At 42.0% G+C, this 15,105-nt stretch overlaps 1 protein-coding gene across 1 annotated transcript in view; it reads right to left on the bottom strand.

Moving 5' to 3' along the window:
• Window positions 1–15,105, bottom strand: part of LOC124712136 (brachyurin-like) — a 176,029-nt gene that overhangs the window by 12,110 nt on the left and 148,814 nt on the right. The window contains exon 6 of the mRNA XM_047242435.1: window positions 7,345–7,484. Coding sequence (XP_047098391.1) covers window positions 7,345–7,484 — 140 coding nt within the window. The remainder of the gene's footprint in view (window positions 1–7,344; window positions 7,485–15,105) is intronic.

Genomic DNA, 15,105 nt, shown 5'->3' with positions numbered 1-15,105 from the left:
ATATTATTGAATTCTTTACTGCTATAAATACTCCTCCACCATTGGCGTTTATCCTATCCTTGCGGTATATATTCCATTCTGTGTCTAGGATTTCGTTACTGTTCACTTCCGGTTTTAACCAACTTTCCGTTCCTAATACTATATGCGCACTATTTCCTTCAATAAGAGATACTAATTCAGGAACCTTGCCCCGGATACTCCTGCAGTTTACCAATATTACGTTAACTTTTCCTGTTTTTGGTCTCTGAGGACGGACGTTCTTTATCAACGATGATAATGTCCTCTCTGGTAAGCCGTCAGGTATTTTATCGTTTCGCCCAAGGGGGGGTCCCTCTAACCTAAAAAACCCCCGTGTGCACGCCACACGTACTCTGCTACCCTAGTAGCTGCTTCCGGTGTGTAGTGCACGCCTGACCTGTCTAGGGGGGCCCTACAGTTCTCCACCCAATAACGGAGGTCGATGAATTTGCAACCATTATAGTCGCAGAGTCGTCTGAGCCTCTGGTTTAGACCCTCCACACGGCTCCAAACCAGAGGACCGCGATCGACTCTGGGCACTATGCTGCAGATATTAAGCTCAGCTTGCACTCCGCGTGCGATGCTGGTTGTCTTCACCAAATCAGCCAGCCGCCGGAAGGAACCAAGGATGGCCTCAGAACCCAAGCGGCAGGCGTCATTCGTTCCGACATGTGCTACTATCTGCAGCCGGTCACACCCAGTGCGTTCAATAGCTGCCGGAAGGGCCTCCTCCACATTACGGACGAGACCCCCCCGGCAAGCACACCGAGTGCACACTGGCATTCTTCCCCGACCTACCCGCTATTTTCCTGAGGGGTTCCATAACCCGCCTAACGTTGGAGCTCCCTATAACTAATAGGCCCGCCCTCTGTGACTGTCGGGACCTTGCCGGTGAATCGGCCACTGGCCCAACAGGCGAGGCATCCTGTGGTGGCTCGGAAACGATGTCATCACCACTAGGAAGCACCCCGTACCTGTTGGAAAGGGGTAAGGCAGCTGCCACGCGGCCAGATCCCACCTTAGCCTTTCGGCCAGGCACGCGCGAGCCCACCACTGTCCGCCATTCACCCTGGAGTGATGGCTGACCGGTAAGATGCTCACTGCCGAAAGACGCAGCGACATCAGGGGTTCCATGTGATTCCAAGGCCACCGAAGTAGGCATAGGTCTCACCACAGTTGCCCCAACGCCACTACGAGCCGACGCCTGCGCCTCGAGCTCGATGAGCCTAACAGACAAAGCCTCCACCTGCCCCCGAAGAGTGGCCAATTCTCCTTGCGTCCGCTCACAACAACCACAGTCCCTACACATGACTATGTTTACCCTACTCTATACGGTGACAAATTCCCAAGATAATCTTCTGATGAGCTACTCTGATAATCAAGAAACACTCACTGAAATACGAGACGCGAAAACTACGCTAGGTTTTCCCAGAAAAACTATTTAAAAGCTAAGCGCAGCAAATAAGTACAAAAACGCTTTATACAAACAGTACTCGCTGCTGCTGGTGCTCTCGCTCTGGCTGTCACAAGACAGCTGCTGATTCAAGTGACTAGTGGCTAACGGCCGCGAAACAAACAAAAGACGGTTTTAGGGCGCTTTCTGTTCTAAACGATCAAGAAAACACTAAGAAATCTAACACGAAAACTGCGTAAAGTTTTATCAAGAACTGTTAGTTACTATGCAGAGCAGATAAACACAAATAGAATCCCTTCCTTAGTGGAAGGTCGTAAACAAAATGCAAAATAAACGCTTTATACAAACAGTACTCGCTGCTGCTGGTGCTCTCGCTCTGGCTGTCACAAGACAATGTATGGGTCTATACTAGTTTAAAAACCTATTGCATTCTTGGGATATAAAGCAGATATTTGCAGAGGGTACAGTATTTGAGTAAACAGATACATACTAAGCCGTGGCGGGATTAATTTTGGCGGGCATGCCACTCTACTGGCGCCACTAACTACTCGTACAGCCGATATCGATCCCGGTCGTATGCCAGGGCTAGGGTTTTTGGTCGAAGATTGTGGTGTTGCATTTAGCAGGCCATGGTACCTGCAGTTAGCGGGAGGCCACGTGACTGGAAAGTGGGTCTGGCAGCACTCCTACTGACCAGGCGTGAAGCTCATAAAGGCGCGAGTTTTTAAGTTGATTGCAGGCAAACTTTAAGTACTGATAGCGGCGATTGCAGGAAGGGCAGCTGGCGCTGTGCGAAACCTCGTCAGGGAGCACCAACGCTGGAGGTTTAAGCATTATATTATCTGTACATCACCTACACGGACTGGAGGCAAAACCACCCCTGTCTCGAATCCTGGAAGTCAGGTATCGTCCGAAACTGAGTGGAGTGTCGACCTTTTATTTGTAGTACTTGTTATCGTAAGCCACATCTGTGTTAATGTTGAATTAGACTCGTCATATTCATCAGAGCTCCGAGTGATTGTGTGCATGGTCACCAGCCAGTGGAACTAATTTTAATCTGTTTGTTCCATATCATATTCATTGCAAGTGTATGAAACACTCCCTGTTGTGAAGTGAGTTGATATAATTGGGGCTGCAGTTTAGTCTGCGACGAAGGCAATGCACTGTTAAAACAGGGTGTGCCCTGGTATTTGAATTAAGTTGATATTTCCTACATCTTATGTATTGTCATTGGTAGCCATATTTGGACAAATTACTGTTTTCTTTCCTAAGCATGCTGGCAGGGTAGTTCTGGCAGCGACCTGGTCCAGGAGCAGAGAAGTTTTCTTCCTGCTACGGCGATACTCTCGTCCTTCCACGACGTCTGGGTTTGCCTGCAGCCAGGTATCTTTATCAGCTGCCTCGTGTTAGCTCCCGTTAAGTAAATTTGAACGTTTTTGTATGTAGCACGACAGAGTGTCCCCCAGTTAATTCTGGAACTCTTGATCTGTTCAAATATTGAGAGTTGAGCAAGCGCACAAGCCTTAATGTGTGTGCAGTAAATCCGAAGTTCCTTGTGATTATATTTGCCCTTTAAAACTGGTTTGAATCTTGCAGGCCCTATTTTGCTACTTATGGGTCGTGTATAGTTTTAAGGACTTATAGTTATGAGTATGAACTGTTGTTTTTCATCCGCAGTCGTTAGCTAATTCCTCTCATTGTCAATCTTGCGCAGTTGCTGCCAGGTCACTGTGATAACTGGCTGCTATAATTTGTTACGTTTCTTGTATTTTGATGGATTGTATATTTCTTTAAGATTCATCGTTAATGTTTCTGATGGATGGTATATACCATTTGGAAGTCACATTTAAGTTGTATGCTTCCCCTAGCTTTTCTTGTATTTTGTGGGATTGTGCATTTGTTTAATGGTCTTTATTAATATTCCTGCTTGTGTGTACCAGCTGGGAGTTATAATGGTCGCCTAGTCGTAGATGTTGCTATAATCTCACTATTTCGCTCCCATTTACGGAGCTTGTTAGCACTTGATGTTAGGTTGGCGCCATTAAAATACATTGTGGTAATCGCTGCTGCTTGCTCGATCGCTGCTGTGTCTCGATGCTGATGCTGGCTCTAAATCTGGTTGTCTAGGGGTAAAAAGATGAGTTCCCGTGTTTTTTATGTGCTTTTGATGATAACTAATGAGCGAAACCAACAAATATTTAATCTTCAAATATTTATTACTCTGGTGGCCATCTTAATTCCACTGTCCACCAAAGACAATGACACAACACAAAGTAGCACTTCTTTTACATGTGTTTTGCCATGTTCATCCACCTCGAACAACAACACACACACACTTTACCAAAGTGACATTCAGACTCCGCTCCCGACCCTTCTTTCTGCTTGTATTTATAACCTTGTCAAACAACTACCGAAAAGAGATATAGTTTATAAGTCACATGTACATCTGTTATCGCAATTTCTGCAGAAAAGTTATTAATTTATATCGAGTGACATAATATAACAGGTTATTAAAATGACAGACAGATTTGTTGACTTGACAGAATTATTCTCAGTTACAAAAAGGCCGTTTTTTAGAAGTTTGTCAATTGACTTCTCCAATTTGCACAAATAAGTAAATAACATGAATTATTAAGAATTACATTGGTTTTCGTCTAAAATAGGAGTGTATACGTGAATACTGAGTGAAAATGGTCCTAGTGAACAAATAGGTTTCACTGGGTGATTTTTATTTAAGGAGATCCAAAATACGTCAGTTGGTCACTATTTTTCGTACTTCATATTAATTATTTAAGATGAACTTAGTGTTTTTACACGATGACATTTGCTGTATCAGTGATCAAGTGATATTAACTTTTGTGTGGGTCAGTTATTCAGTATAATTTAATGAGTTGACTGCTTATGGAGACATGTTATGCAATCATTGTTAACATACACAATAAATTTTCTATAATCATAAATACTCGTTAAACTGGTTGAATTTGGAGGATATCGCATACTTCGGTCAAGTAAAGCCTTTAATAGGTTCCGTTACAGAGTCACGTTCAAATTGTATGCCTTCCCAACTTTTCTTGTTTTTGGGGCATTGTGTATTTTACTGCTTAAGGGATTTTATTAAGGTTTATAAATTAAGGGCTTTGTAACAGCCATAGTCACTGGATTGGCTTGTTGTCATTCAGCATTTTGGGTGGGCACTGTCTATTTGTTTAAATTTTAACCACGCTTGGGATTTTTAATATTTTTAGTGGCAGTCATTTGTAATTCATTTTGCCACTAAATTTCGGTTTGTTGCACGAACTTGCACTCACACCTAGTTGGTGCAACTTATTACTTGTGTTTGGAGACATATGTACATTCCTGGTTTTAAGCCCTGTCCTTAATGGTATACATTGTTAGTTTTTTATTAATGAACTGATTCTGTTAAAGTTCTTTAAATTATCGTGAGTGTTTTAATTTGTAATCATGATAACTGTTAAGCAATAAAGTGTATTCCATGAAACAAAAATGACAAGATATGAAGCTCTACCTTCGATGTGTATTCCTTAAAATTATCCCAGCCCTTGTTGTGAGGTATCACATTCATTACGTTGTGTTTAACTAATCACAGTTAACGTAAAACCTCTGAAGAAGACAACTAATTGAACCAATTTCCTAAGAATATTGGTCTAAAATTATCTAATAATGTTTTGTTTTTAATTCTAGCTTCTCCTTCAGAATTTATCAGCAGATATTTTTTACTTCACTGTGTGTTTCAGTTCCTGTTGTGCTAATTGCCCAGTTTATTGTTAGTTTCATATTAATACTTTTTACAGTTTTGTAGTATTCATTGGTCTTATTACTGAAGCCACTAGTTTTGTATGTATCTAATTGCTGTTTGATAATTCCAGGTATTTTACTAGTTATTTGGTTTTGTTTCTCAACTGGCAGCTTTGCCACACCTAAATCAACTTAAGTATAAGGAATTAGGTTATTAACTGTACACCAATGTAACTTTTTCAACCATTTATTTAAAATATCAGACTCTTTTTCAGTAAATGTAATATTTGTTAAATTCTTTATTCTCCTAAAAAATCTGACGTTACTACATAGTACTATAATAAACATACACTGTGCTCTACCATATTACCTTCATCGACTAAAGTCATCACATGAACATAATGTAAAGGTGGAAGCACTTTTGATAACTTCAGATGTGCTAGGTATAGCTTGTCACTAGGTTCTTTTTTTTATGTCTATGTTGTTTGTGCAGTCAGACACAGGGAGACGTGCTTCATTTTCAAAGAAGGAACATAAAATTAACCAATGCAATAAAATGTATAAAATTTTATCAAAAAATGAGGGGTAAACAAAGTTATACCCTAATAAATCCTTGTGATGACCAAGTCCACCTTAAAAGCAGTGAAACAAGCAATACAGGTATGTGAATGAGTGTGGTTATCTCAAGTTGCTTTCACTAACTTGCTCCAATGAAAGATGTGAACATGGACGTAAATAAAATTGTATTCCAGCAGTTGATATTAACACAAATATTCCAAATGTGGATGTACAAAATATTTTAGCAGATGTAAAACTACCTTCCGCTATTGTTAGTAATGTTGGTTATACTTCTCCCCTTCCCCATCCCTGATATTTGTTTCCACTTGTCTTTTGTCTCAACCACTTTACCATGCTTTATTTCCTATTATGTTTGATTGATGAAAATGCAGATAAGGATGCATATAATTCTAAGGAATATTTAAATGTGTTTTCAAAAACATAACTATGCTCTCCAGTACTTTTATAAACATTGGATGGCCTCATAATGTCTAATGGTTACTGAAGGTAGCCTGGAATATGTAAATGTTTCCAAATATTCTGTAAATATTTAATGATCATTCCATCCCATACCCACTCCTCATCACCTGCCTCCAGAGATTACTCTGATCTTATAGGTAAAATACGAAAACTATAGAAAGTATTTGGTATCACTCCATCATACAGTTTGTATAATATGTTACTAGTCTGAAGAATTACATACTGAATTAACCACTGAACTTTCAGATACTGTTAATAACCAAACAACTATATATTTTACATTTGAGGAAATATTTTATATGATACATTTACTTTCCTGTGAAATTTTTATTTTCTTAATCTGTGTGCACATTGTGGTTTACATGTTGATGAAGCACATGTTAAAAACACTTTACAAAGCTTTTATGCATAGTATTACACAGATTTTATTAGTACTTCAGTAAGGTTTATAACACAGGTCCTACAAAAATTCCTTTGGTCACTCACTTCAGCAGGCTACCCCCTCCCCCTAAATTTGCCCCCTTCCTTGCCACCCACAACACTGCCACCCTTTCCTTGTTTGAATAATGTATCATGTTCTGTTGGCTCCACATCTGCATCCATGTTCCTTCCCCCTCACCACCATTTTGTCTTAACCAGTTTATACTTCAACTTTTTATTCTATTTTTTACTTGAAAATGGCTTAAGACCGAAATCTGGATTGTAAAACAATAAAATAGAAATTATTGCAGTCAAGTGGTGCCAGCATCTTCCAGAACAATTTATAATGACTGTGGCTCCAGCCAAAATAAAAATTATCATTTTATTTAACAAGCTACCAAAGAATATAATTAGACTTTTGAAAAAGACTGACACTTTGAGGAGAAAATTCGATGGTTTTCTCTTGGACACTTCGTTTTCTTCGATCAAACAATATCGTCATGAACATAGACAAAAAAGTTACTTGCAGTGTGAATCATAATATAATATTACTAAGCTGTATTGTATAACTACTTATTGTTCTTGTACTGTGTTACATTTAAATAAAATGTTCTACATTCAAGAATTTGATCGCCTAAGAAATTCATTAGCACTAGTTTCATGTAATTTGATGCAGTGCTCGAGAGCGAACTACTCACATTACATGTGCTCCTGTTTTTGTCTCCTTGGGCGCATAGAATGGATGAAGTCACCGACATCCTACCGTAGTACTTCCAACATTTCTTATTGGAGATGATGTCCAACGTTACCTTCTGCAGATATTCCGAAGTGTCATGCACTGTAGTCAGAAAAAGAATTGCAACAGTTTTTACTTCCATTTGTCTGCTAATGGCAATTTCCATTTAAAACCTGAAACACAGTGGTGGTCCTTGTTATAATACAAAGTTCAAAGCCTCCTTCCAGTAGTCAGGGAAGATACACTAGATTTTTCATTTTCACCTGTCTCCTAATGAGAGCTACCATTTACAATTTAAGACAATGTGGTGGTCCTTGGTATCGTACATCCTTCAAATCCTGTGTCTGTATATGGAATGACTCATGAGTAGTATGGTTACAGGTAAGCTGGTTCACATTTAGCAGCCACAGCTAGACAACGCTCCAGTCATGGCACTGCAGTCAGTGAAGCCAAGTTGGTGCTGTCCAGAAATTCAAAACCAAAGATGGTGTCACTGGGAAATTCAAAAATGCAAGAAGGCAATGGTGGAAAATTAAAATAACCATTGTGTTGGGTTAAATCAAGTTGTGAGAACGAAGCCTTTTGCGATGGCAGTGATATGTAAAATGTTCTGGATTTTCTTGTCGCATCAGTTACGGATAAAATTTCTAGCTTTCGATTATAGCCTCCATCATGGGTCAGCAGCAACTGACTGTCTTCATTACTGCTGTGGTGGCTTTATATAGGCCGTGGACAGTTTCTGATTGGTTACTTTGTGATTGGTCAGCGATTACAAACTGCTGTCGCAGACGGTGTCAGTGTCTGCACTGGTGGCGCCACCGCTTGGATGGGAATGTAAACACTGCAAGGAATGTCTCTGCTGCTTCTCTGCATTGAGCGCTCGTTTCCATGCACCGCTTAGATACTATCCGCTATTACGGTTAAACTTCTTCACGCTCATTTGTATTTCAACAACCTCCTTGATAACACAATCCCGGTATGTGGAGGCATGGGACAAAGTTCGTTTCTTCAAACAGTATTTTATGTCTGTCAGTGAGGCTGCGATCCGCAATTGCCTATTTCGCTAGTTCTCTATTTTTAATATACCGTTGGTGTTGTACGCAGCGGTCGGAAACAGTACGAATGGTCTGACCTATATATTTGCTACCACACTCACAGGAGATGATATAAATTCCAGGGACCCTGAGGTCGAGAGTGTCCTCAACAGGGTGCATCATCTTGTTAATTTTCTTGGAAGACGAAAAGTCCGTCTTATACCCTGCCTAACCAGGACTCTTCCTGTTCTACTGGATATAGCGCCACAAACAGGAAGAACTGCAATCGGTGGTTCATCCTGTGAGTGTGCAGCATTTTCACGTTTCCTTTTCTTGGAGAACGGGGCCTTTATATCGCATGCACCATAACCATTCTTTCGTTAATAAAGGTTTGAATTTTGCTCATGTCATGTACTATACCCATCAAGGATCTTATCAGTGGAGTAGAACAGACATTGCTGCATCTTGCACAGGACGACGCCGACGAATTGAGACTTATTGCCAGTCGCGTTTTGGCCTCAGCTAAGCCTCCCTAACTTAACATCAGTAGAGAGGAAGGAGAGGGGCTCCGTTTACTTGGGAGAGATGATCTTGTCACCTTACCAGCTGGCAAAGGAAACGCCACTGTCGTTCTTAATACTACCGAATATCATAGCAAAATGACATCACTACACCAACACTTCCCCGCCTTTTGGAAGACGGCCAAGGTCCTCATGTTCAGGAAGCCGGGGAAAGACCACAGCCTCCCACAAAATTACCTACCCATCAGCCTTCTGAGCTCGCTCAGTAAGGCGTCACTAGGCATTGCATAACAAATGGCATCCTGAGACCGGAGCAATTCGGCTTCAGGAATCACCACTCCACAACACAACAACTCCTATGGGTCGTTGAACATATAACACATGGCTTCAACATAAACAAAGCTACAGGGGCGGTGTTCCTGGACATCGAAAAGGCTTTAGACCGTCTATGGCACAACGGCCTCATCCGCAAACTCAGCGACGCGGGATTCCCAGACGGGCTGCTGCGTCTAATACACTCATACCTCACAGACAGGAGTTTCAACACCGACGTGCAGGGAAAACAATCAACACGACGAGGTATACACGCGGGAGTACCCAAGGGAAGCATCCTAGGGCCCCTACTGTTTAACCTCTACATAAACGATCTCCCAACCACACACAACACAACGATGGCAATCTACGAGGATGACACAGCCATCCTCGCGCAAGATTGGAAACCATCAAACATTACGTCACGCTTACAGACTGCACTCAGAGTGGCTGAGCCTTGGTTGGAGAAATGGCGTGTTAGAGGAAACGTTGACAAGTGCGAAGCCGTTCTGTTCACTAGAAGACCGAAGCAACTGCGCAAACACCGCTACTGCAGACCAATAACTCTACATGCACGCCCAATACGTTTCCGCGGGAAAGTCAAATACCTCGGTGTCTGGCTAGACCGGAAATTACTCTGGGGGGGGGGGGGGGACCACATACAACACATGACCAACCGAGCAAGCGCGAGGCTCAAACAGCTCTATCCTATGCTCAACAGGCGTAGCACACTGAACAGAAGGGTGTCGAGGTCCATGTACATGACACTTATCCGACCCCTGATGACGTACGCAGCTCCTGTCTGGGGATACGCTGCGCCTACACGCCTGCGCCGTCTGCAGCTCATACAAAACAAAGTACTCAAATTCATACACACGCGTCGCGGACCTTCACCGGGAATACCGACTTGAGACTCTCACGGAGGTAATCCACAAACTCACCACAAGACTATACACAAACTCCAGACATTCGCAAAATCCGTTTATTCTGAATCTGGGGAACTACGACCACAACCATAGATGGAAACATAAAAGACCAAAACACCTACTTGTAAGGACCTAACATCTATGGCCAAGCATAAGCAAACATAACGGCACAGGCGAGCCCCTCTTAATCAGACACCATTACTGGATATCCAGCTGGAATACACTGCCGAATAACGGGCTCCACGCAGGGAAGCCGTACAGTACACTGCATGCAGACAAGCTCCACACGTCCCTCACACAGCGAGATGATCTATGGCCGATCTCCCACTACTGTATAACGATCTTGATTGCTCCAGGAATCTAGCAGCTGCGGCAACTGGGATACATCGCCATCGCTTGCCACGGTAATGATGCATGATACCTATACTAACAAATCCAACCTTGCATGAAGTATCGCAGCTAGCAAGCCACTACTGCTCTTACTACCCAGCCCACTGTCGCAGAGGTTTTTTTTCCCACGGCACGAGCCATGGCACTTTTTTCCCTCTGCTCTTCAAATCGCTATCCTCACTCGCGTTTCGTCCCCTATCTATCACCTAATGGACTGTGTTAATGCGTAGTCTTACCCAGACGCACGGATAACATCACAGCCCAGCATCCTGTGATCGACTTACTAGACAACTAACATGTTTACGGAGGTGACAGTAGAACTTTTGGTTTGGTCACCACGTTGGTGCGGGCGTGGAGAGGCCCCATCTCTGACTATTGGTGCACTGTATGTACAAATGTCTTAAACGGGACCCAACTTTGATATACAGCAGATGAACTACGGAGCTAGTGAAGAATTTCGGTCTACCAGATGATGTTACGAAGAATCTCAGTCCGAGCTCCTAGACCTCCCAGGTTGTACGGACTACCGAAGATACACAAGGATAAAGTTCCCTTGAGACCTATTGACAGTGCAATTGGTTCTCCGACCTACAAGCTGACCAAATACCTGACAAAGTTGATAACTCCTATAGTCAGCCGTTGTGACCTGTATATCAAAACAACCCAAACGTTCACTGAGAAAATCAGATTATAGTCGGTCCAAATGACATTTCAGTCAGCCGGGATGTGGTATGGCTGTTCAAAAGTGTTTTTGTGGAGGACACTTCGAAAATGCTGGCACATCTTTTTCCTCCTGAAACTATAAAATTGTTGTGGCATGCGATGACGACCACCTACCTTTTGTACGGCAGCAATTTTTATGAAATGACGGAGGGTATGGCGATGGCCTCTCCGTTTCCTCCATCATTGGCTAACTTTTTTATGAAGAATTTTGAGGAACGTGCATTAAATTTGGTTGCCCTCCGTCCATCCTTGTTTTTCGTTATGTTGTCGATACATTTATGATCTGGCAACATGGCGTAGAGGCTCTCGAACAATTCACGGAACACATGGTTCAAATGGCTCTGAGCACTATGGAACTTAACATCAATGGTCATCAGTCCCCTAGAACTTAGAACTACTTAAACCTACCTAACCTAAGGACATCACACAACACCCAGTCATAACGAGGCAGAGAAAATCCTTGACCCCGCCGGGAATCGAACCCGGGAACCCGGGCGCGGGAAGAGAGAACGCTACCGCACGACCACGAGCTGCGGACGGAACACATGAACAGTATACATCCGAACATCAGGTTCACTGTCGAGATGGGGAAGGAAGGAAAGTGTCATTATTAGACGATTTATATCTTAATGCACAGAGTTTCCATCATCCTGTTTAGAAGACACCCGATTAGAGCAAAAACTGTTTCTGACGAGGACCATTGGAAGTCCGAAATCAACCACCTGAAGTACGTGTTCCGAAAGAACGGATACGGTGCACACAATATAAATCCCCCTTTTCCAAGAAAAGGAAACGTGTAAATGCTACACACTCTCAGGATGAGCCACCGATTGCAGTTCTTCCTTTTTGTGGCGCTATATCCAGTAAAACAGGAAGAGTCCTGGTTAGACGGTGTATAAGACTGACTTTTCGTCTTCCTAAGAAAATTAATGAGATGGTGTGTCCTGCTTGGTCAGGATCTGTAGGGGGGGGGGGAGGGTTGGAGATAGAGATAGAGAGAGAGAGAGAGAGAGAGAGAAAGAGAGAGCGAGAGAGACCATTCTGGAATCCATGCTCTGTCTACAACTTCTGGACACGTGACATTCCTTCCACGTTTCCCATGGATGGCTTGTTGCAGGTGACACTTATTAGCATGCCTTATTAGCGTTATCCAACTAAGGAAACCTTCCTCGGCCAGCAACATGGCCTGTTTCTGCTGCTCAAGTCGTGGGAAGAGTCCTGTGAACATATACAACCTGTAACACGAGAAAAGGAAAAGGAAATTTTACAATTCACTAATACTAATAAATAATTCACGAACTCTTCCGGATGGGTGGATTTTCCTTTCCAGAGGAGTGGTGACTCACAGAGCGTACAAAATGGTGTCACATTCCCTTTGAAATGCAATTTGCTCTGGTAGAAGGGTTACAAGCTATGGGATAGTGCAGCGTGTATTGAAGGACATTCTTTGAAAGAGGATTGATTTTATTAACAAAATATTGAACAAGGAGGACATCCGAATACTGAATTTGCTACATGAATCACTATAGTATTGCTGGATGTAGCATACTCTAAGAACTTGTTCACTAAAGATCAAGCAGACAGTATTTTTTAACCGAATCATAGTCATACACTGAATGTTACAAAATATGTTGTAACTAAGCAAACTTTGATTAAGAAAAGATTTTTGTAAGTTGATACAGAGAGTAAATAAGTTCATCGAAAGAACATTTTGAAACATTAATGTAAGTAGTAAAAAAAAATTGTATTTTCTGCACTCATAGTGCGGCAGAACAGCAGCAAAGAAACTGTCAGAGACACTTTGTCACTTCATGTGATGGTAATCTTAAAATAATGTTAACAGTTACACATCACGATAAAGTGCCTCCCATCACATTAGCTTCTATATCGAGTAGGCTCTCACTGACACAATGATACGCAGATACACAACACAACAGTGTTCACCAAGCTACAGAGCTTGCTCCCCAGGGTACCCTCCAAAACCCACATCATGGACTATTAATGATCTGAAGATGATCGAACCACTACCGAAACCGATTACCTAATTAGTAAATTTTAGTAACTTACATGCAATCCTAGTCAGTTTTTATTTAAAGACATTTATTAAGTTCTCAGATAGATAGGTCAAAGCGTGGAACAATATGTTATGCCATTGTAACTGTGTTATATCGAGCCCCTGCTTCCATCGAACAGATATGGAACTAATTATGAGCAAGTAATACAAATGTTTCAGTTTCTTCACACAGTAATGAGAATTCACATCTTTTCATAGTACCGCAACTGGCGACAGGTGACCCTCACAGATAAATCGAGTTTTACGCCTTATCAGACAGATGGCCTTTGCCGTGTACAGTGTTAAATGTGTGGTTGCTAACACGGTGCAACAATTGTCACACGGGTCAAGGCTGGAGAGCATTCAGTGACTGATCACTTTCTGGAAGGCACAATGCATCAACAAGGCATGCATCTTTCCTTGGGGACCATGTCCACTGCTACGTACAGTTTTTTCCCTCGGCATGATGGCATATACCTGCTGGAGAATATAACTTGTCACGCAGCTCGCACTCTATGCGCGTGGTTCAAAGAGGATCAGAATTTTACCATACTCTCCTGACCACTAGACTCCCAATTTTAAAACCCAACCTAGAATCTGTGAGACCATACCGTTTGGGCTGTTCGCGCAGAGGATCTTCAGCCGAGAAATCTAACGCGACTGGCCACAGCACTGCAATCGGCCTAGCTGCACATCGCTGTCGATACCTTCCAGAACTCTACTCCACGTGGTGAAGCATATGCAAAATTTTTGTTCTCATAAAATCCAGTCTGAAGTGGAAAATTAGTTTTGTGCTATTTCAATTTCACATAACCAAGCTATAATTATTTTACGGACCTGTGAATTTTTTTCAGATTAGTAACATTCCTTGGAGCCATTTCAAACAGTAAGATATTTACCTGTCATAAATGTCTGAGGCACATCGTTTTATTTAGGCATTTACAATGCTACTACCAGTATGTGTTGACATTTTAGTCTTGGACTGCAGAATGGTTTTATTTATTTGGATGTTTTATTTCAATTACACAAATATCTTCAGATCGTCTAGGCATCCGCACTAGCTTGCACAGCCACTGTACTGGATGTGGGCTACACAGTATTTTGCTAACTCTACAATAGGATTAGTGACTGTGTGTATCTAATGCAAGGTAAGCTAAGCAAAACGTCTTAAATAGCAACTTCACTTCAGTGTCTCCCTTGTGTTTTTGGGTGGATGTTATCAGCAGTCTTTTCTCTATTCTCGTCTACAGAACTAGATTTTTTAACACTTTAGCGAACGAATGGCTGTTTGCTACCTTACACCACAACAAAAGTGTGTTGCAGATGACCCACTGTAAATGCAGCTTGGTAGTGTGAAAAATACGTAGCACCACCATGGAAATATAAACAGCATCTAAATACAATGTTCATTAGACAAGAAGACACTTACTGGAGCATTATATAAGTTCGGTAAGATGATGTTTGTGGCCTCGTATCTCAAAGGCAATGTAAACTACGCAGAATATCAAAATTTCTACTTATAGTAAAAGTCTCCATTGTCTGAAGCATAATGTAAGCTGATATAGATTTCTGTATGTTGCACCAGTACAGAATTCATTTACTGGAACACTTAGAAGGTATAGCAAATATATTAAAGACACTGCATACACTATGCTTACCACTGTAGGCTCACTGACACCCGCTACCCCAATAATGGTGATATGTGAGCCATGTGCATTTTTATACTGCCTGAGTTTTATGCTCAAAATATTTAACAGCGGATGG

Source organism: Schistocerca piceifrons, chromosome 8 (assembly GCF_021461385.2).
Source record: "Schistocerca piceifrons isolate TAMUIC-IGC-003096 chromosome 8, iqSchPice1.1, whole genome shotgun sequence".
NCBI lineage: Eukaryota > Metazoa > Arthropoda > Insecta > Orthoptera > Acrididae > Schistocerca > Schistocerca piceifrons.
This window is presented reverse-complemented; position numbering and strand designations above follow the sequence as displayed.